At 35.9% G+C, this 27,861-nt stretch overlaps 2 protein-coding genes across 5 annotated transcripts in view; one reads left to right on the top strand and one right to left on the bottom strand.

Annotated features, from left to right (window-relative positions):
* LOC123551545 (BLOC-1-related complex subunit 5-like) overlaps positions 1–27,861 on the top strand; it is a 256,821-nt gene that overhangs the window by 192,280 nt on the left and 36,680 nt on the right. The window lies entirely within an intron of this gene.
* LOC123551538 (uncharacterized) lies at positions 18–27,685 on the bottom strand. 4 transcript variants are annotated; one of them, XM_045340546.2, is made up of 9 exons: positions 27,571–27,685; positions 26,190–26,290; positions 18,912–19,049; positions 17,466–17,615; positions 11,640–11,861; positions 10,732–10,898; positions 8,012–8,241; positions 5,959–6,685; positions 18–1,578 (listed from the first exon to the last, which is right to left on the bottom strand). In XM_045340546.2, the coding sequence occupies exons 2-9, from the start codon at positions 26,251–26,253 to the stop codon at positions 1,207–1,209; spliced, it is 2,070 nt and encodes a 689-aa protein (XP_045196481.2). In that variant the 5' UTR covers positions 26,254–26,290; positions 27,571–27,685; the 3' UTR covers positions 18–1,206. The 4 variants fall into 4 exon arrangements, with proteins under 4 accessions (XP_045196481.2, XP_045196482.2, XP_053397000.1 ...); XM_045340549.2 differs by lacking the exon at positions 18–1,578 and adding an exon at positions 1,803–1,964; XM_045340547.2 differs by lacking the exon at positions 26,190–26,290 and having other exon boundaries at positions 27,571–27,680.

The raw sequence follows: 27,861 nt of genomic DNA, 5'->3' as shown, positions 1-27,861 counted from the left end.
TTTACAAGAAAGAAAGAAACGATTTCCAAAATATAGTTTTATTTTACTAAATCAAGATAACAAAAGACTGTAACAATTATATCTGTAAAAAAAATCATGAACTGAATACAAAAAAGATTGACAAATTAACTAAACAGTAACATTTAGAAGTAATAACTCTTTTCAAAACTGAAAGTCATCCTCTGTATTTCCACAAGAGAGCCTTGATGGCCCAAGATCCTTCATCATCTTCACAGCTCAATCAAGTAAACTAGTCACTAATGAAATGCTTCTTACATAACAATATGAACAATTTTAGTAATAAAGTCAACTAATGGATCATTTGTGCCATATTATCTGAACAAAATGTGGACCGATGTATGTGCAGTGGACGGCGAGTGATCAATGAGCACTTTGTAATCCGGAGATCTGAAGTGTTAACTTTCATCTAAATTTAAGAAACATAATTTGCAACACCCTTAAAAGGATAAAAACGAAGTCTTGATGCCATAATCCACCAATACATTTCATTTAAATATCAGATCATGTTAATATTTCTTTTTTTAAGCAAAAAAAACCCTCTGCAGATCAATATACGCTGAAAGACAGCTTTGAAGGTGACAGAATAAAACCCACGAAGGATTCAGCACTTATGGAATGAATAATTGTCTGTCTGACCACTAAGAATGACACTGATAATGTCCTTTAAGAAACCTCAAAAGAGTGATACATGGTGACTGTGTCTTCTGTTTTAAGAAACCGTTTTTAAACAGTCATAGTGACCCTGACCTTTGACCCACTGACTTCCAAACCTTTAGTTGTCATCTATTACCCATAAGCCTACCGAGTTTGAAAATCATAGGCCAAAGAATTCTTAAAGTACTGAGCATAGAAAAACTTCATTACAAATTGACAGAGATAATGGCAGACAGATGGACGGATAAACAGATGGACTACCAGCACCAACACCAGCACCAACACACAATATGTCCATCTGACCAATTAGCAAGTGGAAACTAAATTGTTTACAGACGGACAGCAAGCATAATCATATATAACGTCCCTTATGGCATATAAAATGTTTAAAAAAAGAGATCAATATGCAAAACACAAACTGGCATTTAATAGTCTTGTACCAGATCTTTCTTAAACTTTTACTGCAATATCACGACATTTGCAGTTCTGGCACTATGACTGTGTATAAACATTAACCAAATAATCAACTCTTTACAAACAATAAAGAACTTCTCTATTGATTGGTGTCCTTTTTCCAATTCTTACATCAGTTTCCCAGACTGCAACAAAGTATGTCACATCTTCGTATCTGTATGCTGAGATAAATGACACAGGACGATTGCACTTCATACTTTCCCCAAGTTCAAATAAGAAACCGTATTTAGTAACATCATGTCTCTGAAACACGTTATTTGTAACATTCGTAGGATGCCAAACAGCGCTAATCTTTGGCATGTCTTCAGTTGTGTAGAACTGTAAATAATTCAGCAGTAGTTTGCCTTCAATACAATTCGCTAGCTTTGTCACAAAATCCTCCATTGATAAGTCTAACCATATTTCTGTTAATCTTGGTTTTCCAGTCACCTACAACATAATTATATAAGATTATTGAATTGAAGATATACAATACCCATCTTTCAATAAAACATTTCATCTTTAGATATCTATTTCAAATGTAAAACTGTAAAAGGTGAAGGGAAAATTTATTTACCGTCACTTTGCGAAACAATTAACATAAGCTCTGTAGTAGAGCTTTTCAGCAACCCTATTTTAAGAACAGTTAAAACCAAGATATACCTTACCCCTAGCAATTGGCTGGTACCCATTTACAGCTAGGTCAACTGAGGCAATCGTGATAAAGTGCCTTGTCCAAGGACACACCGCAATGGGAGTAGCCAGGAATCAAACCAGGGCCTTCACCTCCGTAGGAAAGTGTCTTCGCCCTCTCAACCATTGCGTCCGCGTAAAAACTCCCCAAATAAATGTATTTAATTACTCAATATATAAATTAGTTGTGTACAAGTATGTAGGGTTACATTCATAATCAAAAGTTGCTCAGTATCAGCCAATTATCATAGAAGTTTTTAATGGTAGGAAATATCCTGTATTTAGTCATACAAGTACTAAGTGTGTATTATAAACTTGTTCATTTTATGTTTTATATTATATCCAATCTAAAATTCAATAAATCTTTGTTTTCAATGACTGGTTACAACAAGAGCTCGTTGAACACGAACTGCCCCCTTTGATGCATTCAGTAATTGCACAAGGAACAGAAATTATATGCTCACTGTAAATTAAAGTTCTACCATTCTGGTTTAATCTGACCTTGACCTTTAACCTATTAACCTAATAAGAGATTACAGAATAATCTTGGCGCCATCCACTGAGCCATTTTCGAATGTTCCAAATTTCAAGGCTAGCTCAAGGTCAAAATCAAGGTCAAATTTCATTTCTGTACAAAACAATGTGTATGTGGTCCAAATTTGAAAGCTGTGGCTTGAGAAATGTGAAAGCAGGTCACTAGATCAAGTTCAAGGTCAAAGTTCATTTCAGTGGACAGAACTATGCATGTGCTTCAAATTTGGAGGCTGTAGCTTGAGAAATGTGAAAGTAGGTAATAGGTAAAAATCAATGTTAAATTTCAATTCAGAACACAAAAATATGCATGTGGTCCAAATTTGAAGGCTGTAGCTTGACAAATGTGAAAGTAGGTCACCAGGTCAAAATCAAGGTCAAATTTTATTTCGGAACACAAAACTATGCAAGTGGTCAAAATTTGAAGCCTGTACCTTCAGAAATGTGAAAGTTAGTCACTAAGTCAATCTCAAGATCAAAGTTCATTTCAGTACACAAAACTATGCTTGTGGTTCAAATTTGAAGGCTGTAGCTTGAAAAATGTGAAAGTAGGTCACTAGGTCAAAATCAAGGTCAAATTTTATTTTGGAACAAAAAACTATGCATGTGGTCCAAATTTGAAGCCTGTACCTTCAAAAATGTGAAAGTAGGTCACTAGGTCAATAACAAGGTCAAAGTTTTTTTCGGTACACAAACCTGTGCATGTGGTCCAAATTTGAAGGCTGTAGCTACAGAAACGTGAAAGTAGGTCACTAGGTCAAGATCAAGGTCAACTCATGTCAAGGTTCATCTTGCCACTCAAAACTTTACATGTGGTCCAAATTTGAATGATGTAAGTTATGGACATGAAGATTCTAGGTTTTTCCCTATATAAGTCTATATGAACCATATGACCCCTGGGGCGGGGCCATATTTGACCCTAGAGGGATAATTTGAACAAACTAGGTAGAGAACCACTAAATGATGCTACATTACAAAATATCAAAGCCATAGTCTTTGTGGTTTGGACAAGAAGATTTTCAAAGTTTTTCCCTATATAAGTCTATGTAAACCATGTGACCCCCAGGGCGGAGCCATATTTGACCCTAGGGGAATAATTTGAACAATCTTAGTAGAGGACCACTAGATGATGTCATATACAAAATATCAAAGCCCTAGGCACTGTGGTTTTGGACTAGAGGTTTTTCGAAGTTTTTTTCCTATATAAGTCTATATAAACCATGTGACCCGCAGGGTGGGGCCATATTTGACCCCAGGGAAATAATCTGAACAATCTTGATAGAGGATCACTAGATTTTGCTACACACCAAATATCAAAGCCCTATGCCCTATGGTTTTGGATAAGAAGATCAGAAACCGTTTAACTGTTCCTGGCCAATGCGAGCTTGACCTTTGAACTAATGACCTCAAAATCAATAAGGGTCATCTGCTGGTCATGGCCAACCTAACTATCAATTTTCCTGACACCAGACCCAAGCGTTCTTGAGTTATTGCCTGGAAACCATTTTATTGTTCCTCTGGGACCTTGAACTTTGAAATACTGACCTCAAAATCAATAGGGGTCATCTGCTGGTCATGACCAACCTCCCTATCAACTTTCGTGACCCTAGGCCTAAGCACTCTTGAGTTATCATCCCGAAACCGTTTTACTGTTCAGGGTCACTGTGACCATGACCTTTAACATACTGACCTCAAATTAATAGGGGTCATCTGCTGGTCATTACCAACCTCCCTATCAACTTTCATGATCCTAGGCCCAAGTGTTCTTGAGTTATCATCCAGAAACCGTTTTACTATTCAGGGTCACTGTGACCTTGACCTTTGACATACAGACCTCAAAATCAATAGGGGTCATCTGCTGGTGATGACCAACCTCCCTATCAACTTTCATGATCTTAGGCCCAAGCGTTCTTGAGTTATCATCCGGAAACTGATTGGTCTACATTCCGACCGACCGACCAACCGACCAACCGACATCTGCAAAACAATATACCCCTCCTTCTTCGAAGGGGGGCATAGTAAACATAGAAATAATTTCACCTCCGATTTAAAGAAATCGAAATTTGCAGTTAACCTTACCAGTGTTCCTAGATATTGTACTAATACTAACCTCTATTCTCTGAAAGCAACTGCCAAAGGGTATTTGAAAACTTACAGAGTCAAGCAATGATTGCTAGCTATATATAATGCGATATCACGCAATGATGCAAAAATTAATAGTCAAAAAAGTGTCAGTCTATAGTGAAACATAAAATATTACTGTCACAAACACTTTTATGTTTACTGTATTGTGGCATAGACCTGCAGTGCTTACCACCCTTTGCACTGTATTCACTTTTTAATGTAAGGGGAGATCATTGCATAAGAGATTTAGATTTGGTCTACGTTTCCGTCATTTTGAGCTTTAAAATGTTGCAAAACTACAATTTTGGCTCCCATTTTTTATCTTGATAAGTATAAGCTACTTTACATAGCAACAACTTACAAAAGTGAAATTTGGTCCATTTGGAAGAAAAACACAATCTGACAAAAAGCAGTTAAATCACAACACATTACTAGAGAACTGCTTGAATTTAATGTTCAGCTATTAAAACTGCATCTCAATCGGATATCTTCACCTTTAACCAACTGGCCATAAATTAAATAGGGGTCATGCACTGCCTATGGACAATGAGCCTTCCAGGTCTGAGGTCTTAGGTTAAGGAGTACTCAAGATATTAACCCTTACCCTGCTAAATTTCTAAAATGGACTGGTCCACCACTCAATTTGAACAGTGCCACTTATTATTTGAAGGGGTGTTCACTGAAAATTTACTGACTGAATAGCGAACAGTGCAGCCCATGATCAGCCTGCACTGATATGCAGGCTGATCTTAGTCTGCGCTGGTCGCAAAGGAAAGATCACTAGCTATAGGTTAAACAGAAACTTGATGTGTAGTAACAGTGTTCTTAAGGTACTGAGCAGAGATCATTTAATTACTGTAAATTATCTTTGGAAATTGTCATTTTATAAAGCAAAAAATACTAAAGTAAAGTAAAGCTGAACTACCTGAACAACTTTGCGAATTGTCTATATTTGAGAAAAGTACATTTGAGAAAGGTCAATCATAATTTGAGAAAGGTCTATATTAGAGAACTGTGTACCATAGGATACTAAAGAAGAACATTGGTGAGAATTCATCAAGAGGTCCAAGAGAAGAAGTAGCTTACATGTGTTTACTACTTTAGCTCTGATGACTCCCGAGTGCAGCTGAACATGCAAATCTGCGAAAAATCTATGCCAGGATTAGGGCACTACTGAACACTACTGAGCAAGACTTAGTTTAATAAGTGTCTATCAAGACATAAATTTAAGATCTTTTTCTTTATTTTTCGCTACAGCAGCACCAAAGTCCAGTCAAACTGTGCAAACTGAACAAATCTTAGAGAAGTCCATGCAAAGATGTTAAAGGCTAATTTTGGTATAATTCTGGCCAGTAGTTTCAGACGAGATGTTTAGTAAAATTTTAGGCAATGGACAAGGCATTGAACGATGGCCACTAGAGTATTCACCTATATGAACAGCTCATCCCGAATGCTTGGGTTAAGTGAGTTAAAAATACACACCTGATTATATACTGCAGAAATTATCACAAGGTCCTTCAGTACCAATACTGACTGAGTTTGTAACTGGTAATTATTATGTTCATAAATGTTCTTAAACTTCTTATGTTCCTCCATGCTGTCCACGACATACACTTTCTGTTTTGACTGATCTCCTTCTTGGAACACAAACAAATGATTTACTACACCGTCCAGGTGGTACGATTCAAGAAAAATCACTTCCCAATTTTCTTTCATACTCTTCAAACAATTATTAAAGTCTGGGATTTCAACATCAATAATAATCGACCACTGTTTATCATCTACAGACTGTTTGCGCCAAACAACATTAAAGAGGGCGTCATCGGCAACAGAAAGGGCATTAATCCAAGAAATCCTAAATCCTCTATCTTTCATGTCCATTACATCAGAAATCAATCGTTTGTGCGGTAAAAGAATCGTGACACACTCGAGTTCATCTTCGGACATAACAAAATATTCCTCGTAACTGCATTTAAAATCTATTCCGTTCCACAATGGTAGCCCTTGAACAGAAGAAAGAGCATATTTAATAAGACCATCTAAATCCATGTCTTTGGCCCAAGAGTTGAGCAGAAATGCCCATGTTAGCCCATTTTGGTTATGATGAACTGTTGTTGAGGTACCTTCCATAGCTCCGGTATGTCCAAAACTTGTCCCCTTATCTTCTATGTCCAAACCAAGACCATACCAATCATCGCCTGTAGCATATCTGTTTGAAATATATTACGGAAAAAGTACAATTTTCTTTAAAAAAAAACAAAAAAAAAAACAATACCAGTGTACTTAATTTAAATTTGGTATTCTGTAACCCGTCCAAAATTTCAAATTTCTATTTTTCTTTTATATTTATCCTCCTATAAGACAGGTTCCTTTAATTGATTTGAAGCTGGCAATACATGCGCGGATCCAGCCAATTTTTTCAGAGGGGGTCCGACCGCCTCCCTCACTATGACCAGGAAGGTCTGGCTGATACGTATCAAACGTTCCAGCTATGTGAAACATGTGTCTTTATACACTAAATAATTCGATGGTAGCCGTATAAAAGAACAGGGTTGTCAATAAGTCTTTGTCGAACAGGCTGAAATAGAAAAATTGCAGTGTAGCTAGGGGGTTCCGGGCTTCAGCGCTTCATTTCCTGCATTCTGGAGCATTTTAGGAGCATTTAAGGACACCTTTTCCGCTGCAATTTTATATACAATATATTCCTTATTTTCACAGTTTTAAGGACTAACCTGTTAAGTGTGGGAAAAATTATAAAATTAAGTTTACTTAAAGGTAAAATTCTTAGTTTCTTTGAGAAAATTAACATAAATATGAATTACGTTGGGGTCGTATGTAGCAGCTGCCACATACACTTTGAATGCAGTCCTAATGTTGCTTTTCCGAAAAACCATTTTTTCCCTTCTTCTCTTCTTTCCTTTTTTGGGATTTTCCGGGGAGGTCCGGACCTCCGGACACCCCCCCCCCACCTGCCCCTGGATCCGTGCATGCAATATTTTGCACTTTCTTTTATAAACACCTGAAGTCAATGGCACTGACTGACTTATAAGACAAGGGCAAAAAATTAGGTCTGATTTGTAAAGATAAAAACCTCGTGTTTTATATGTGACTAAATACGTTACACATGAACAGCAGTTTTGTAATTTTCATCCGAGTATGAAATAGATGGACATGTTAAAAGTAAGTGGTGGCTATGAGTTCTGTATGTCGCACACTGCCATAAAATCTACTTACAACAAAATGCCAATATTTACCAGACAAAAAGATGATCCTTCTACAAGAAAGGTCCCTTTAATAACTTTAAGACCAACAATATTTTGCAGACTCATTTACAAATACTTTGGGCCAATAACAATGACTCGCTTATAAGACGGGCAACACATTTTAGGTTTGATATTTAAGGAGAAAAACCTAGTCTTATAGACGAGAGTAAATATGGTAATGGCAAATATCTGGGTACAAACAGCAGTAATGATCACCTCACCATCAGCCATACCTAACCAAACAGGATTATGAAAAGAAAATTGTTGCATACCTTGGAGCTGCTATCATTTCCACAAAACTTTGATGTGTAAGGACCGATGGCACGTCACTCATCCTAGCCAAACTGTCTAGTATTGTGACCAGATTCTGGGCGCAGGTCACCCAACCACCATAGGACCCTGTGTTCTCCATCGGGAAGGAGCCATACTGAGGAGCTACCACTTCATTTACATTAAACACTGACATCTCAACAGGAGGATCTTTGTTATTAAAGTACTTCACCTTAGAAAAAAAACAATACATATTTGTATACAACAACTAAACCAATTTCAAATGACTGTTTGGTAACACAGTACTTAATTTAGCTGATACTGATATTAGAACTTAATTTGCCTGCACTTCTGAAAACTATACCAAACTATTATTGGAAATTGATTAAATACATACAGACAAAAATGGAAAAAGAACAGATAAAGCTTGTGGTTTGGTCAAAATGGCTGTTACCATATGAATTCAACTATGCTCCAAGAATAACACAGAATTTATGCCAAAGTAAATTAAAATGTGAAAGAAAATACAGCTTGTAGAACTATACAACTTTTTTCCACCATATTTATTGTGACATCATGTGCATAATGTTGTGTATTGCACAGGACATTACATGAATAAAAAGTCTACAATTTACTTAATACCATTAAAAATGCATGAAATAAATAGAAAATTTGTTAGTTTTACATATAATCTTTTTCTTTTCACTCGTACAATAATTTTATATTTTTGCTTGAAACTATGGCACTTTAAACAAATTTGAAGCTTGTACCTTCAAAAATGTGAAAGTAGGTCACTAGGTCAATGTCAAGGTCAAAGTTTGTTTCGGTACATAAAACCATGCATGTGGTCCAAATTTGAAGGCTGTAGCTTGAGAAATGTGAAAGTAGGTCACTGGGTCAAAATCAAGGTCAAATTTCATTTCGGAACACAAAACTATGCATGTGGTCCAAATTTGAAAATGGGAAAGAAGGTCACTAGGTCAATGTCAAGGTCAAAGTTTTTTCGATACGGTCCAAATTTGAAGGCTAAAGCTTGAGAAAATATGAAAGTAGGTCACTAGGTCAAAATCAAGGTCAAATTTCATTTCGAAACACAAATTTATGCCTGTGGTCCAAATTTGAAGACTGTACCTTCAAAAATGTGAAAGTAGGTCACTAGGTCAAGTTTTTCTCGGTACACAAAACTATACATGTGGTCCAAATTTGAAGGCTGTAGCTGGACAAATGTGAAAGTAGGTTACTAAGTCAAAATCAATGTCAAATTTTATTTCGAAACACAGAACTATGCATATGGGCCAAATTTGACGCCTGTACCTTCAAAATTGTGAAAGTAGGTCACTAGGTCAAAATCAAGGTCAAAGTTTTTTCTGGTGCACAAAACTATGCATGTGGTCCAAATTTGAAGGCTGTAGCTACAGAAATGTGAAAGTAGGTCACTAGGTCAAAATCAAGGTCAACTCATGTCAAGGTTCATCTTGCCACTCAAAAATATACATATGGTCCAAATTTGAATGTTGTAGTTATTGACAAGAAGATTTTAAAAGCTTTTCTTTATATAAGTCAATATGAACCAAGTGACCCCGGGGCAGGGCCATATTTGACCCTAGGGGGATAATTTGAGAAAACTTGGTAGAGAACCACTAGATGATGCTACTTTACAAATATCAAAGCCCTAGGCTTTGTGGTTTGGACAAGAAGATTTTCGTAGCTTTTCACTATATAAGTCTATGTAAACCATATGACCCCCAGGGCGAGCCATATTTGACCCTAGGGGGATAATTTGAACAATCTTAGTAGAAGACTACTAGATGATGTCACATACAAAATATCAAAGCCCTAGGCCCTGTGAATTTGAACAAGAGGTTTTTCAAAGTTTTCCCTATATAAGTCTATATAAACCATGTGACCCCCGGGGCGGGGCCATATTTGACCCCAGGGAAATAATTTGAATCATATTGGTAGAGGACCACTAGATGATGCTTCATATCAAATATCAGGTAACAAGGTACAGTTACCTGCCCTTCGTTACCCAACTAAAGGAAGTGTATCTGAGAGAAAAGAGGTCCCTCATTTCATGATGGATTTGATTGTAAACAGATATTCCGAGCTTCTGAAAGTAGCCAAATTTTATAGATCTGATGTAAATGAAGAGAAAGGGGTAAAAAAATTTCTGGAAAATCATGGTTTCTTGTGCAAATGACTGTCTGCGGATTTGTACAAAAAGTAGGCTAGACCGCTTCACTTTGTAAAAATGCAATACACTATTCATTCTGACAGATGTGAGGAGAAAAGTAGCAGGTCAACAGGTCACTTCAAAGTGATTTTTGTGTTTCTTTTGGATAGATTTCTAAAGAGAAGGTATTTGCATTTGTCTTCAGAACATTGTGTCAAAGCCTTGCATTGATATATTTGTATGTAACCCTATGGGAAATTAATTGTACTTTGGGGCCATCAAAGCCCTAGGCTCTGTGGTTTTGGACAAGAAGGTTTTCAAAGTTTTTCCCTATATAAATCTATGTAAATTATAGAAATAAACAAAGGGCCATAACTCACTCATAAATTGTTGAACCAGTCTGATTTTCTGGGGAACACAACATCTGATGATGGTGGGCTAAAAATATTACATCAATTGTTCACACAGTGCAAAATGGTTCAACCTTACACTGAAACAAAGAAATATCCTTTACTTGAATCCTACAATGTTTTTTCTGTGACCACTCACTTCCTGAAAATGTACTTTGTGCTGTTTTGTCCTTCCGATGTAAATATCCTCTACACCGATATCTCTAAATACTGTCTTCACATAATGTTCATATGGTATCCCAGCAATCTCTTCAATCACCAAGCCGAGAACCAGGTATCCAAGGTTTGAATAAGAATGACGTGTACCTAAAATAAATTATTATCCAATTAACAGAATTAAACCTGATGTTATCTGAATATAAGCAACAGACCCGGTTATAATAACCATGATTAAAAAAAGAAAAAAACAGTTATCAACATGACTACTGTAGTCAATATTTATTTTTGGAGTTAATGTTCTGAACAAGGAAAGCATGGTGGACAGATGGACAGAAATGATAGATGGACAAGGAGACCAATACACATTTTTTTGTTTAGAAAGTTTGCTCTTGATAAAAGCCCTGTGATGTATATGTAGATGTTATAAATACAGTCAAAACTCTTTATCTCAAACCCGCTTATTTCAAAATTACAGCTATCTCGAAAACATTTTTAAGTACCTTCCTGAAAACATGTGTACAAAATATTATTCTAGGTCAAATTTTGGTTATCTCAAAGTAAAACGCTCGATCCCTTGGAATTTAAGATACAAAGTTTGAACTGTGTATATTTCAAGTATTCTGTAGTGTAACAGTTTATCTATCTTAACCCTTATCATGCTGGACATGATTGATTCTGCCTTTATCTGTGCAGTCTGATCATGATCTGCACTGTTTGCCATTCAGTCTGTATCTTTTTGGTGAGCACCGCTTTTGACAGTTAATGGTACTGTCAAAATTGAAAGAACAACAAGTTCATTATAGAAATTTAGCAGGGTATGGGCTAACATGCAAAAAACCAAAGTGGCTAGTTACTAGTTAGAAATTTTGCTCAGTGTATATACCTCACCTGCTGGAAATGACAAACTCTGTGTCAGTATGTATGTAAGGAGATTTTCATTATTCCATGCATCAATCTTGGACAGGTGTTCTTTCTTCTGATACCAGAACACGTGGTCACCAACAGCATCCCTATCCCAGCCCGAGGAATGTTGTAAAAGGTCACGAACCTTGATACGCTTCACTTGTTTCATTCTGGCTTGACCAGTGACCTTTATTCTATGTAAAATGCCTATAAATATATTTCAAAATATAATACATGATTAATGAAACAAATGCTTTGGCCTTACTTTGTTTAGCATGCATTTATGTTATCTTAAATATACTCATATTTTATTAAAGGTTTAATGAGAGAGAGAGAGAGAGAGAGAGAGAGAGAGAGAGAGAGAGAGATATATATATATATATATATATACTGTAAGTGTATTAATATTAGCGGAGTACTAATTTTCGTGCTATAAGCGGAATCGGGTTTGCGCTAATTCATGTCTAGCGCTAATATTAGACTGAAATGAAAGACTGTTCTAATAAAAAAGTAACATTTATCGCATCGAAAAGTACCATTATTACAATACAACAGAACACAGAGAAATACATTAACTGCATTCTTAACTGATATTCTGCAGAAAGTTTTGTATAGAATGATTAAACCTGTTTGAACATTAGTGCAGAACTCAAATAATTTTGTAAATTAAGTTGCATTTTTTATCTTCGCCATTGTCCGTAAACATCGTATATAATACCTTCGGAGTAGATCGCCAGTTTGTCAGGTCGAGTTAATTTCTAGTATCACCATAACATTAACTGCTTTGAAAGCCAAGTGTGAACTTAAAAAAAAAACAATTATCAACATTCTGCACTGTATTCATGTATTAAGTTACAGTACACGGATTAACACTGATCTAAACGAATGTACATTTATTTGTGTGCCTGGTCGATTTAATAACATTATCAATATGAAAATTTTCCGTAGTAAGAAAAGAAAGAAAAAGAAAACAGATCAACATGCACAATATCTATATTGCTTTTTATTTAAAAAAGATGTAATTCAAATGCAAATAATATTAGGTAATATTTTTAAAGAAAAAAAGGAGTATATATATTCAATGGCAAAACTGTTTGCCACAACGGTCACTTTCGGGCCACTGCTTTTTTTCGGAAATTGGTGTTTCAGAATGAAAGGATAATACACGTTTTTTTGTGTATTAACGTCTGCAGAAGCCCGCGGGATTGTTTGTGACCGAGACTATTCTTGCATAAAAATATATTTCAGGACGATTTATGTATTGTTTTCATACGTGATGACTTGACAACTCCGGTACATTTTTTATTTACCATTCCAGTTGTTCTTGGAAACAGTAAACATGTTTTAAATATCCGTATCCAGGGCCCGGAAATAAACAACACTATCAAAAACACATCGTGAAGGTTTTAAAGCGATATTTTTATCTCTCATTATTACAAACATAAGATTACCAATAATTGTTCATATCATTTCACAATTTGGTGGACTCGATCACAATTTCATGAATAATAACTTTACATTCGAGTTACATTGAGTACGGACACGCAGTTGGAGTACGGATGAGTACGAACGCAGTGTCAAGTGTCCAAGCTGTTTATATAAATTCTTCGAGAAATTAGATATAAACATACTGACTGATACTTACAAAAATCATAAATATGATACCTAAAAACAAAGAATCACACAGGTAAACACGCGGTTCTTTAACATTCACGGTTGTCTACAAAATCTGAATTGACGCAGAGTTCTAAAAGGGGAGTAAACAAGGGAAGAAACGAGTACGAACAATGTTGGGGGCCAGCGCATTTGGCGTTAGATACTGATACAGTAAAACAGTCTATGGTTTAGATTGCATCTTTAATGCTTCAAGAAGAGGTTTTTATGAAAGAAAAAAGACGCAGATACCAGATGTCAATCTGCGAAGAATGACATATACGGCCCTGGGAAAGCATTTCAAAAATAAAAATCGGATATTAATAGCACGTGAATTGCCTTGTTTGCACACGATTTTTCTCCCGTTAATACATGGGCGGATCCAGCGAAAAAAGTAGTTTTTGTGCAAGAATGGCTATTTTAGCGCTGCTGATACTGCGCTAATACAAGTACGCGCCAATAAGTCGAAACTACTCAATTTAAGACGTTTGCGCTAAAATTTATCTGCGCTAATATAAGTACACTTACTGTAATAATTGTGTATTCTTCTATAAAATACAATCTTAATGTATTTAATCAGTTTTTACATACATATCAGCACAGACTTTACCCAAACTAATTTTCTCCATTATTTCCTACACCACAATTTTTTAACAATATGGCTGCCAGCTTGGTGCACAGTCATCTTGAATCTCATATCATATGAACTACCAAACAACCATTTGTATTACTGTTAAAGGAACTAAGAGTACTTTCAACCCTATAAATGCAAAACCCTTTTAGGCACATAATGAAAACAAAAGTGTCTAACACCTTGGACTATATACATATAATAGAACTTGTCTTCAACATTTTATCAATAATTAATCTCTTTATAAGATGAAATATACCGACAAACAAACATATAAGATAGTTGGGGAGTAGACTAATGCAATTCTCACGGTGTGTGAAAATGTTTGATTAACCGATACATTCTGACCGCCGAAGGTGTGAAAAATTTTGACACCTCTGCTTGAGTTTGCCAGAAGAAACTAAGAATAAATTAATACACAGGGACCAGGTGTCATGCTCGAGCGATCGAGTTATCGATGCTCGACCCAGCCATGGTAATTTCACATAGAAAACAGAAGGAAATCGGCCGGGACCACATGAATTGCTCGAGTGAGCTTGGGTGCTCGAGTCATCGATGCTCGAGCGAGCGGTGTTTCACTGTAACAAGATGGTCATGATAACCCTCGATCGCTCACCTGAGTAATATGAGCCACATGTTTCAAATGGCAAACTGATGCTAAAATATAGGAAGGTAGATCAGTAGGTAACTGAAAGTCAGTTTCAAGATCCGTGTGCAAAACTGTACATGTCATCCAAATTTCAAGGCTGTATCTTAAAAAACAAGAAAGAAGATCAGTAGGTTAAGGTCATTGTCAAATGATCCCTGATCACTTGGGGTCATCAGGTAATTATAATTAAACAGTCTAGGAAATATGATCTGATAATTTTTGAAGTATTTTTTCCTTTATAACTCATTACTATAACAAGTGACCCCCAGGGCAGCGCCTCTTCACCCCAGGGGCATAATTTGAACAAATTTGTTAGAGACCCACCAGGCAATGCTACATACCAAATATCAAAGACCTAGGCCTTAAACTTTCAGACAAGAAGAAGATCTTTTTTTCCTATATAAGTCTATGTTAAACTTGGTACCCCCCAGGGCAGGGCCTCTATTCACCCTAGGAACATAATTTGAATAAATTTGGTAGAGAAACACTAGGAAAGGCAACATACTTAATACCAAAAGCCTAGGCCTTGCATTTTCAGGCAAGAAGATTTTTAAAGTTTTTATCCTATGTAAGTCTATGTAAAACTTGAGACCCCCGGGGCAGGGCCTCTTTTCACCCCAGGGGCATAATATGAAAAATTTTGGTAGAGGACCATCAGGCAATGCTACAGAAAAAATATCAAAGGCCTAGGTCTTGTGGTTTTAGACAAGAAGATTTTTAAAGTTTTTTTCCTATGTAAGTCTATGCAAAACTTTAAACCCCTGTGGCAGAGCCCCTTTTCACCCCAGGGGCATAATTTGAACGATTTGGTTGAGGACCACAAGGCAATGCTACAAACACAATCTCAAAGGCCTAGGTCTTGTTGTTTTAAACAAGAAGATTTTTGAAGTTTTTACTATGTAAGTCTTACGTAAAACTTGTGACCCCGGGACGGGGCCTCTTCACCCCTGGGGCATAATTTGAAAAATCTTTATATAGAGGACCATAAAATGGTCACATGCCAAATTTCAAGGCTCTATGCCTTGCAGTTTTGGACGAGAAGATTTTTAAAGTTTTTCATTTCTGTTGCCATGGCAGTTCTGCATGGAATTAAATTCTTTGAATAATTTTTAAAGGGGACCACCCAAGGATCATTCCTGTGAAGTTTGGTGCAATTCTGCCCAGAGGTTTTCAAGAAGAAGATATTTTTAGAAAATGTTGACAGACGGACGACGGACGACACACGATGCAGGTCACACAATACACAACACACGACGGACATTGAGTGGTCACAAAATCTCACCATGAGTCTTTGGCTTTATGAAACCATCGATTTTAAAAGCTTTGTTAATTAAAAAACAAGAGGGCCATGATGGCCCTATATCGCTCACCTGTTATCATTGCACTTGAGGACAAGAAGGTCCTCAGAAAAAATATCTAAGTCCAAAGGACAGGAACAACAAAGGAAAGAAATTTAACCAAAAAGAAAAACAAAATTCTTACAAGGTACAGATATGTCAAAAAACACCTAAAAATTGGAGGTACCATCCATGTTGTACCACAGAAAAGTGGTCTCGGTTTTTCCCTACAGCCAATTATAAAAAAGTTACTAAAAATAGGCTCTTTATAGTAACGTAAAAGGGAAGTAATTCAAAAGAAAATTATTGTCAGTTAACAAAAGAAGGATCTGCCAAATAAATCTATTGACATAAATAAAATTTCAGATCAGTATCTTCATTAGTTACGGAGATATACCCATTTTAATTTGAAATAAAGGGAGGTAATTTGACATAAAATCAGTCCATAGTTATCTACCCTGATTGGCTCGTTCCAACTAATGACAATAATGAAATTTCAAATAAGTCCTGTAAGTACTTACTGATATAAATCCATTTTGACTACAATCAGGGGAGGTAATCAGATATAAAATAACTCTGGAAACTATGATTGGCTCTGATTTGTCATGGAATCCAAGATTTATTGTTGTTGAAGATATTTTGGAAGTTTGTAACAAACAAAACCATAAATGAAGTCTCTATATGGCTGCAAAAGCCAAAATAGCCAATTTTGGACCTTTAAGGGGCCATTACTCTGGAACCCATGATGGAATCTGGCCAGTTTAAGAAACAAACCAAGATCTTGTGGTGATACAAGTTGTGTGCAAGTTTGGTTAAAATCAAATCATAAATGAAGTTGCTATTGTGCAGACAAGGTCAAAATAGCTAATTTTGGCCCTTTCAGGGGCCATAACTCTGGAACCCATTAGGGGATCTGGCCGGTTCAACAAAGGAACTGAGATCTTATGGCAACACAAGTTTTGTGCAAGTTTGATTAAATTCAAATCATAAATGAAGCTGCTGTTGTGCAGACAAGGGCAAAATAGCTAATTCTGGTCCTTTCAGGGGCCATAACTCTGGAACCCATAATGGAATCTGGCCAGTTCAAGAAAGGAACCAAGATCTTATGGTGATACAAGTTGTGTGCCAGTTTGGTAAAAATCAAATCATAAATAAAGCTGCTATTGTGCAGACAAGGTCAAAATATCTGATTTTGGCCCTTTCAGGGGTCATAACTCTGGAACCCATAATGGGATCTGGCCAGTTCAAGAAAGGAACCGAGATCTTATGGTGATACAAGTTGTGTGCAAGTTTGGTTAAAATAAAATCATAAATGAAACCACTATCGTGCAGACAAAAAATTGTTGACGGACGGACGGACGGACGCACGGACGCACGACGGATGAAGGGTGATCACAAAAGCTCACCTTGTCACTATGTGACAGATGAGCTAAAAACACACACTTTCAGTATGTAGTTCTGGGTAACTTCTGGTTTTATACATTAAAATGGACACCTCATTTTAGTGGTATTTGATAATTAATGAAAATTCTTCAACATACCATTTCGACCAAACACTTGCTGACCTAGATGTAAAAGACCTTCCTCACACAGACGTAGAACAGCAATTGCTGTGAGAATTTTACTGATGCTGGCGATACGAAAATGTGATGATGAGGATATGAGTTCTCCACAGCCACTTATACCATACCCTGAAACACAAAATACACCATAGTCATACAAGCTCTAAAACATCACCTTTTATCTACAGCTTAGGTCACTTTAGTCTGAATTACCTGTAATGGATCAAACATCTGCTGATGGCAGTGCCCTGTTGAGTAGCACAATCATCTAGGAAGCTGGAAACCAGACCAACTTAAATACAATCATACACATTTGATCTTTCTTAGTTTTAAAATCTCACTGACACAATTATAGGTCATTAGGTCATAAAGCAACTTTCCAGCCTTTATGGTGGGGGAAGACCAAACACGCCCCTTAGTGCATTATTTCAGGCACGGGATAGCAACTGGGTAGAACGGCTGACCGTCTGGTTAAGCAGGATAGATGGCTTCCTTGCATGAAAAAATTCTACATCCAAGACAGCAAATAGGGACAAGTGAAGAGAGTGACCTTGACCACTCTGCAACAGAGGCCCCAACCATTCTGAGAATATACAACCTACATCAGGGGTTGAGATCTTATATGTGAGCTGTAATCCAACTACAATGTTACTTGCTAGTCAGGACTTCAACTTAGTTGCTCCAACTGTCTTCAGCAATTAACACTGGAAAGTCAGCATGAGAAACCTTACTCAAAAGGGTCATAAATGTTATGGTAATTTAACAGTTATGCAAACCCTTAAGGATAAGCTGAAATATTAAGACAGTAGGTTTGACTTCTTAAAGGATTTAAACACCTTTTTTAAGACAACAACAAAACAGCTGAAAGTTTTCTTTTCATAATCATGCAATGTAAACAGATCACAATCTTCTGACTGATGGCTCGAAAATTTTAGCATTAAGAAAAGGAACCCAGCTATACATTTTATAGCCAAAAGAGCAGAAGTTTTTTCTTTACCATTTATTTTCCATTTCTACATCTTCAGTTTAGACAACTAAATACTTACTGGTAAACTATAATTGCATGTGCAGTGGTTTTTTTCTGGCCAATTTCGGGCCGAAATTGGGCCCCAATCCCAATGGCAAATAGTATGTTTTTTTCCCTATTTCAAAGCTAAAATTCCCAAAGTTAAATTTATTGTCTTTTTTTTTCAACCTTTTCAAACAAGACTGAAACCTTAAACATTTGAAACACAAGACAGTTTGCTAACTTAATGTTTAATGATAAATTATTGCAGTTTTTTTCTTAAATGTGACATTTTAATAAAAAATATGACTTTTAACAATTCCCAATTTAGGCATTTTACGACGCATTTTTCCCAATTGTAAAGGCCCCGGCCCCATTCCCAAATTAGTGGGAAAAAACACTGATGTGTACATACTAACCTTGTTTGTAGATAGGTTTACCATGCAAACTGATGCACAAAGAGGCCCCAGGAACTCCTTGTTCTCTAAGAAAGTCACAAATAATATCATCAAACTTTCTCATGTAGTCCGGAGATTGTTCATTTGCTTGTACACGTCCTGTAATCAAAAATATTTCATATTATAAATCGTAGTTACATTTATGCAAGGCCCAGGAAAAAATAGGCCTGTTTCTGGCGGCCCAACTGACTATATATTTTGAGTCATTTTTGACCACTGACCTAATATTATGCTTACAACTAGAAAGTCAATGATAATTCAACAAGGTGTTAAAGTATACAAATGTAGATATTCATCATACACTTCTGGAAGTTTTGTGTGCAAAAGGAAAATCAAATGCTCATGAATAAGTGATGGTATACACTGACTAATGAACCTGAATATAATCCAGCCTCCATCTCACTTTCATGTGTGGAAGTTGCAAATACTTATGGCTAGCAAGTTAGTACAAATACAGAATAAAAAAATAAACTAGTACACTGACTGCCATAACATAATGGAAATACTGCTAAAAAATTAATGACTGCCAAAACATAATGGAAATACTGCTAAAAAATTAATGACTGCCATAACATAACGGAAATACTGCTAAAGAAGTAATGACTGCCATAGCATAATGGAAATACTGCTAAAGAATTAATGACTGCCATAACATAATGGAAATACTGCTAAAGAATTAATGACTGCCATAACATAATGGAATACTGCTAATAAATTAATGACTGCCATAACATAATGGAAATACTGCTAAAAAATTAATGACTGCCATAACATAATGGAAATACAGCTGAAAAAAATACACAGAACTTACATCAACAAAAACAAATAAAACTACAATAAAACACCGATCACTTGGTTGTTAGGGGACATGCAAAATGCCTGAGTCACCCATAGGTTAAAATATAGAAAATATCAGGAAAATGCATGGGGTCAATGTGAATTGCTAAAGCTTACCCTAGTGCTTGAGCTATCAATACTCAAATGAGCGTTATTTCATTGTAGAATGCTATGTAATCATTAATATTCATGTGTGAAATCTGTAGTATACCTAGAATTTTCAAAATTGTGACTTGCGTAGGCATTCTCTGAAGATGGACGACTACCATGTTAAACGTTATCTACTAGGTGCCACAAGAAAGACTTGCCCGGTAGTCACGCTTGAGATGCCCTTTATAGTGAAATAAACGAGGTCAAAGGTCATTCGGTGCATATTTTCAGGTGTGTCACATAAAATACCTTGTATCTTGGTCATTTATTGGTGTAGAATAACAACAATGGTATCAAAATGAAGCCAGGGCTTTGTACATTTATTTACAAACACTTAATTAAAAATTTTCTCATTTACATACTTATGAATATTCATGAAAACTTAAAAAAATGGGCAGATAATTCGTTAAAAATGTTATTATTAAATCATACAAAGATAAAATCTTCACTATTTCTGTTAATAAATGGACAAAAATAAGTAATATTACATTTGAAACATTACTTTATATAAATATATATCTGTTTGTATCAATATTTATTGTTTGCAAGAGTATACTTGCAAGAAATACTGTCAAAAGTGGGTGGGGTATATTAATCATGAAAAAACAAATATTAAAAAAACTGACAATATTCACATTTCTCAAATATAAACAATATTTTGAGATAGTAAGATATTTTGATTTTGGAATAATGTTCTTCATACATATTAATAAAGAGCTTTTCAGTTCATTTGCATACTCATGAATATTAATTTAAATGTATCAAATATGCATTTTAAACGTTCATTTAGTACACATATATCTGTTCTTAACCATTGATAAGAATCTTATCAGTTTTATAAATGTCCAAGTAAAGCTTGTAAATATTCTGTGCATTAAGAATATATATTATTAGTATTAAACACTTATACAAATACTGCACAACGTAGTTTACACAGTTCAATCTTGCTCATAGTCTTTTCTCTATACACAATACCATAGGACTTTGTTTTAAAAATGTCACAACTTTATTGTCCTTGTTGCCATGTACATTTCTAAAGTTGGTATATAAATAACTTCGCATGCACATTCAAACATGCAAACCTGTTTGGATCGGTAGCATTTGCACATTGAACTGCCACATTTCGTCTTGCAATCCACATTAGTATATGATATGTTATGTTGGGTATTATGGGAATACAGTCATACATGTCACCCGTGGTATCATTTGTATGCATGCAAACTTAGATCCATTATTTTACGCTATCGATGCAAAGTTGTGAAGCGTAATTAGTATGTATATAACTGGCATATATGTATAGCTATGATGGTCTGTCTGTATAAACAGGATACACATGTTGTCAGCCTGTATAACCCAGATACCCAAGTGTCCTGCATCTATACCTAAGGTACCGACAGTTGCCTCTTTTTATGCCACGGCCACTCAAAGTGTATCTCTATGTATTACTAACCTGACCTGTATGTTTATCCATATTACTTACCTAGAGTGACCTGTCTACCTTGGATACATTGCCGGTCTTTATGTATATCAAGGATATCCGTATTGGCATACATATATAGCTCAGATAGCCTGTATGTATACAATGGATACCAGGAGATGCCTGTTTGTACACCTAGGATATCCATAGTTTTCTGTATATATAACCAGGAAGACCTATATACCCAGTATGCCCAGAGTGGTCTTTATGTATAGCAAGTTTACAAATAGCAGTACCAAGGATCCAATAGTGGTCTGTATTTATAGCCAAGAAGACCTGACAGTATACCAAGGATACCCAGATAGACCTGCCTTTATACCTAGGGTACAACGGTGGCATGTACTTATACCCAGGATATTCATAGTGGTGACATTAAGTAAATGGTCAGGATTTTTGTATACCCTGGATACTTAAGGTGGCCTACCTAGGATGCACTAAAAGGTGACCTGTCTATATACCAGGCATACTAAACGCATATACTTGCCTAGTGTATAGCAACGATGGTCTGCCTGTATACCCGGTATTTTTTTACCTAGAAAGGCTTATTATCTGAAACAGGGATATCCATAATGGCCAGTATATATGGCCACGATGACATGTTTGTATAGCCAGGCTACACAGAGTGGCATGGCGTTATACGGTGGATACATAGGTAACCTGACTGTATACCAATTCCAACCTGAATGTATAGCCGTGATGGCGTGTCTATATACCCTGGATACCCAGAATGGTGTGTATGTAAATCGAAGATACACTTAGTAGCCTTTATATACAACTTTAAAGCCAGGATGACATGCCTGTATACCAAGAATATCCAGAGTTGCAAGGAAACTTCGGTTTGCCCTTCTGTATGTCCAGAATACCCAGAATTGCCTGTCTGTGTATTCAGTATACCAGTAGTTGTCAGTATGTATACATGTGTAGCCAATATGACCTGTCTGTATGCACAGGATACCCAGATAGGCCGTTTTGTAAACCCATGACCTGTATTTATTGCCAAGGTACCCAAAGTGGACTGTATGTATGGCCAGGATGGCTATACATTTATGCACAAAACACACAGAGTGAATGACTGTATAACTAAGATACCTATAGTGGAATGTACATGTATGTATACCCAGGATAATTTTCCTGTATAACTAGGATACCCATTTTATCTGTCTCTGTATCAAGGCTACCTATTGTTGTTAATATGTATAGCCAGGTTTTCCCTAGACGTCTTATGTTTAGCAAGTAGCACCAGTCTGCATACACAGGATACCCAGAGTGGCATGTCTGTATACCCTCGATACCGATAGTGGCATCAATATTTAGCTCGGATGGCGTGTCTGTAAACAAATGATACTAAAAATGGCCAGACTATATATCACTTCTTCACAATTTGTCTGTCTGTATCCTAAGAATATCCATAGTGGCATGTATGAAAAGCCAAGTTTGCCAGCCGATATGCCAAAGATACATATTTGCCTTCTCTATACCACTAGATACGTTTAGTGCCCAGTCGTTATACCAAGTATACTATTGATACCAATTTAGGCTATCCAAGTATACTATTGATACCAATTTAGGCTATCCTGTCCGTAAACCCAATATATGTTTTAATAGTTTAATATCGTTTAATTATCCGTCAAAATACTTCAAAACCTTACATAAAACCTTTTGTACATTCTCCAGAAAATTAGAAAAACTGAACATACTGACTTCTTGACGGTCATTGTGAAAAGTGGCTGTCTTATTGGTTGTCTGAGATGGTGTCAACCTGATTTAGAATAGTAATGTTTTTCAATCACAATACAGTGCTAAACTACATAAACTCTATAATGTACGCAAAGAAACCGTAACATATTGACATTTGGCAGCCATTTTGAAAAATGAGCGCCATTTTGGTTATCTGAGGTTGCCTACATGGCATATGGTCTTATTATCAGTTGTATTTATCAATCTTAATATTGCAATAAATTACATTAAAACTTATGTAAACGCTCATATATATGCATACTTTTGAACATACTTACCTTTGGTGGTTGTTTTGGTCGCCATTTTGAAAAAAGTGGCAGCCATATTGGCTGTGTGACATAGGTTCACAGTTTGAAATAGCCGGCAGATATGTACCTAATACAAAAGAATTGCCTTGCTTTTGTGAAAACAACTACACAATTATTCTAAAGATAACTGTTGGTCAGAAGTCAACTTAACCCACCCACTTCTAGCAGTATCTACACATAAAACACTTTTGATGGCGATATAAACAGTTGCATTTATCAAGAAATGAGTATCCCACATATCATTTGTTACCTTTCTGTTTTTCAAATCATGAAAATTATATAAAACAACAAGCAAATTCGATGAATTGGTATCCCCCGCCGAAAGGGTTTGTGGTGAGGAATGGCAAAAAGATATATCCGGCAAAAAGTTAAGGATGTTAATAAGAAGCAAATAATTTCATTAGTCAAAATCAATTTAACAGAAAACAAATGTTTAATTAAAGAGTACATAATAAATGTATGATACTTTGATCCTGACTAAAGAATTTATTTTGAATGGGATATGCTTACTGTAATAAGCTTAGCTTTTAAAATTAAATGCAGTTAACTGAAATGTGAGCTTGAAGTTTAACTGGAATGAAATATTGTCTTTGAGTGGTTTGGCACCAGGTGTTGCTGTTTTACATGTACATTTGAACATAAAAGATCAGATGTCCTTAAGAGAACACAGGTAAGATATCTTGAACATGGCTGAAGGCAAGGTTTGTGCAGTCACAACTTAACATGTTGAAGGTTTGAACATTTAAAAAAAACAAAAGGAATGGAAATATATATATCTATATATAGATATATGTATACATTTATTTTTTAAGGGGGTGGGGGTGCAGGGGAATGGGAGAGGAAACAAAATTTCACATGCTGATTATAAATATTGATTGAAAATTAAAAATGAAAAAAAAAAGGTAAAAGGGTGAAGTTGGAGGGGGGGGAGGGGGCAGAGGATGCTTGATCAGTGGTGGGCATGACTGGGTGGAGAAGTGAGGTGGGGGAATGGTACAACTTGGAAGGTTTGAAAAAAATCTAAAATAAGAAATGAAAAAAAAATTTTGGGGGGGGAGGGGGGAGGGGGGTTGGGAAGGGGAGGGGGTGTGACCAATGCAAGTGGGTGACCAGGTGTGGGTGCGCAACTTCACATGTTTATAATAAATGTTCACAGAAAAGAATGAAAGAAATTTAATGAAATTCTGCCAAATGGTAAGTTTGTTATGTACAAATATGTGGAATTTTAGACAATTAAAGGGCAATAACTCTGAAGTTACAAAAAGAAATCCGTACAAAATTGTCTGTGCACAACCACATTATAGTGCTCTAAATTCTGTTAAAGTTTCATAGTTCTAGGTCAAATATATCAAAAGTTATGATGCAGAAATTGGCATATCTATAGATCTATTGTACCCTATATAGTTAACACTAGAAACTTCTAAGGGCCATAACTCTGGTGTTACTTGGGCAATCTGTCTGAAACTTGATGGGCCCCATAACCTCATAGTGGTGAACATGTATATGAAGTTTGTTTGAAAAAAATCTAAAATAAGGAATGAATTTATTACTTTTTTTTTTGGGGGGGGGGGGGGGGGGGGGGGGGGGGGGATAGTGGGGGAAGTGTGTGATCAAGGTAAGGGGGTGACCAGGTGTGGGTACACAACTTCACATGTTAACAATAAATGTTCATGGAAAAGAATGAAAGAAATTTAATGAAATTCTACAAAATGATAAGTTTGTTATGTACAAATATGTGGATTTTTATACAATTAAAGGGCAATAACTCTTAATTTACAAATAAATCCAAATGAAATTGTGTGTACACAACCACATTATGGTGATCTAAATTCTGTTTAAGTTTCATAGTTCTAGGTCAAATATATCAAAAGTTATGATGCAGAAATTGCCATATTTATAATACCCTATATAGTTAACACTAGAAACTTCTAAGGGCCATAACTCTGGTGTTACTTGGGCAATCTGACTGAAACTTGACGGGCCACAAGAACTCATTGTGATGAACATGTATATGAAGTTTTAAATAAATATTCCAAACCATTTCCTAGATATGGCTCCGGATGGACGGACGGACGGAAAGATGGATGGACGGAAAGACGGACGGAAAGACGGACGGAAGAACGGACGGACAACGCCAAAACTATATCCCTCCAACTTTCGTCGGGGGATAATAAATATTGTACAACTGTACAAACATGCCAATTTTTTTCGTAATTTTGTACGATTTTGTTATTTTCATTAATATTAGTTAATATGCAAATGAGCTAATTTGCATATAGTGATTTAATTTCATAGTTAAATAAATTAGCTTCAATTAAATACCATTTTTGCTCACTTATTTCATCAAAATGGCGAAGATATGATGAAATTAATAAAAACTGCACTTAATGACCTTTGACCTAATTTCTTGCCCTTAATTTGACCTTAGAATTTTGACTACCGGCATCAATGAACTACCTATATCATATACTTCACATATAACACATAAAACTTTCATCTTCACGAAATGCCTACGTAGGTGTTTTCCAGCCACTTATATGAAAATAATTGGTAAACTACTGTGGCTGATTTAATTCAAGAAATTAAATCAAAATTAGCATGTAAAATTCCTATTCATTTTGTATACAGAAGTTGAAATCCACAAACCCGTATCCCCATAAAAAGCCATTTTGGCCAAAACCACAAAATTTCATGTCCTCGAAAGCAAATAATTTGAAAGTAGATAATCACCTGATAAGATACTGTAGGAATGATCCCAGTTGCAACTTGTAGGAAAGGTCAGTACATAACTCATGCTGAATTCTGTATGTTATTCATGCAGCTCTGTATACCTGCAGAACAGTATATTAGTCACAAGACAAGACTTAGTGTAACATACCTCTAATTTGAACAGAAACAAGTACATACAAGTTATTATATTATATTTCTTAACCCTTAGCCTGTTGGCGGCAAGTGATACTGCCATTGCGACCAGTGCAGACCAAGATCAGCCGGCACATCCATGCAGTCTTATCATGGTCTGCACTGTTTGCTAGTGAGTCAGTGTATTTTCAGTGAACACCCCTTTGAATAATAAGTGGTACAGCCCAAACTGAATGATGGACCAGTCCATTTTAGAAATTTAGCAGGTTAAAGATTAATATTCAGAACATTCAACTCTACTACTACTAAAAACTAAAAAATCTTGTCAAAATGACTAAGTGCTTAATGAATTTAGGGTCACTTTGAATATTCAAAAATTTGTTATACCAAAATCACACTCAAAATGTCTCCAGTATGCATATTCAAGCGGCTTTGTTGTAATGGGCTGTACAAGTGGATTTCTACAATAAATGTGCTTCCAATTTTGGTAAGAACACCCAACTCAGAGTAGTAACAATGAAGCACAGCCAGTGAGTATTAGTACTGTCATGGTGCAACTTGATGTACCTGATTCTATTCAGTTTCTTGATGTAATTTTAGTGAGGACACCGGAAAAGAGACATGCTTTAGTTTGTTTTATACTTATTTACATAGATGTATAGAAATATTGCCTAAAAATGAAATTTTGATGCTTCTGTGTCGAGTTTATTATACTAAGCATTCTTACCAAAGGGCCATAATTCTGAAAAATACCAGAGAGATTTTGTTAAGTGCTAGCTGTTATGGAATATTCTGATGATCATGATGCTCTGACTAGAGCACCAAAATGTTTTATGATTGGCACTGGCTGTGGGCCCAGTATTCAACCTCTAGACCCAGCGTCTTAAAGTCTAGTTACTGGACCTCTAGACAACCTGTATATGGGCTGTCTAGAGGTCCAGTAATCAATGTGAATACTGAAAATGGCATTTGCTGACACGATACTAAAATAGCTATGATGCATTTATTGAAAATGTGAACGCAAAAAATCTTGATTTTCTGTTATCTTTCATCTTATAAACCATATGGGACGCAATTATGACCATTTTGCATTTGATTTTGACATATTTTGCATTGTTACTGGTTTTATATAGATCTAGCTAATTTCATGAATTTGTGACTTTTCTGGGACGTGTTAATTTCTAATTAGGCAGAGTGAAGTCGATGTTAGAAAGTGGTTTTTCACTGCTTAATCAAAGTTAATGCTTACATTTGATGAGATGCATATCTGCACTAACTGAACACGTTTTTAGCCGATCAAAATTTACTTTCGTTTCATTTCTCAATATGAAGGCATCCATTTTGGAGCTTAAGCCTAACTTTGCCTGTCATAACGCTTTCCATTGGTCGATACAGTTTTGTTATCTGTATTTTCATTGGCTAAATCGTTGAGTTAGATTAACGCTAAAATGCACCTGGGAAGAAGATATTATTGCTCCAGAATGCACGTGCAATTCTATTGAATCAAAAAATAAATTATTTACCGTCGATAATTAATGTA

Source organism: Mercenaria mercenaria, chromosome 4 (genome assembly GCF_021730395.1).
Source record: "Mercenaria mercenaria strain notata chromosome 4, MADL_Memer_1, whole genome shotgun sequence".
NCBI classification, from domain to species: domain Eukaryota; kingdom Metazoa; phylum Mollusca; class Bivalvia; order Venerida; family Veneridae; genus Mercenaria; species Mercenaria mercenaria.
The sequence above is the reverse complement of the archived record's forward strand: the minus strand, read 5'-3'. Positions and strand labels throughout refer to the sequence as shown.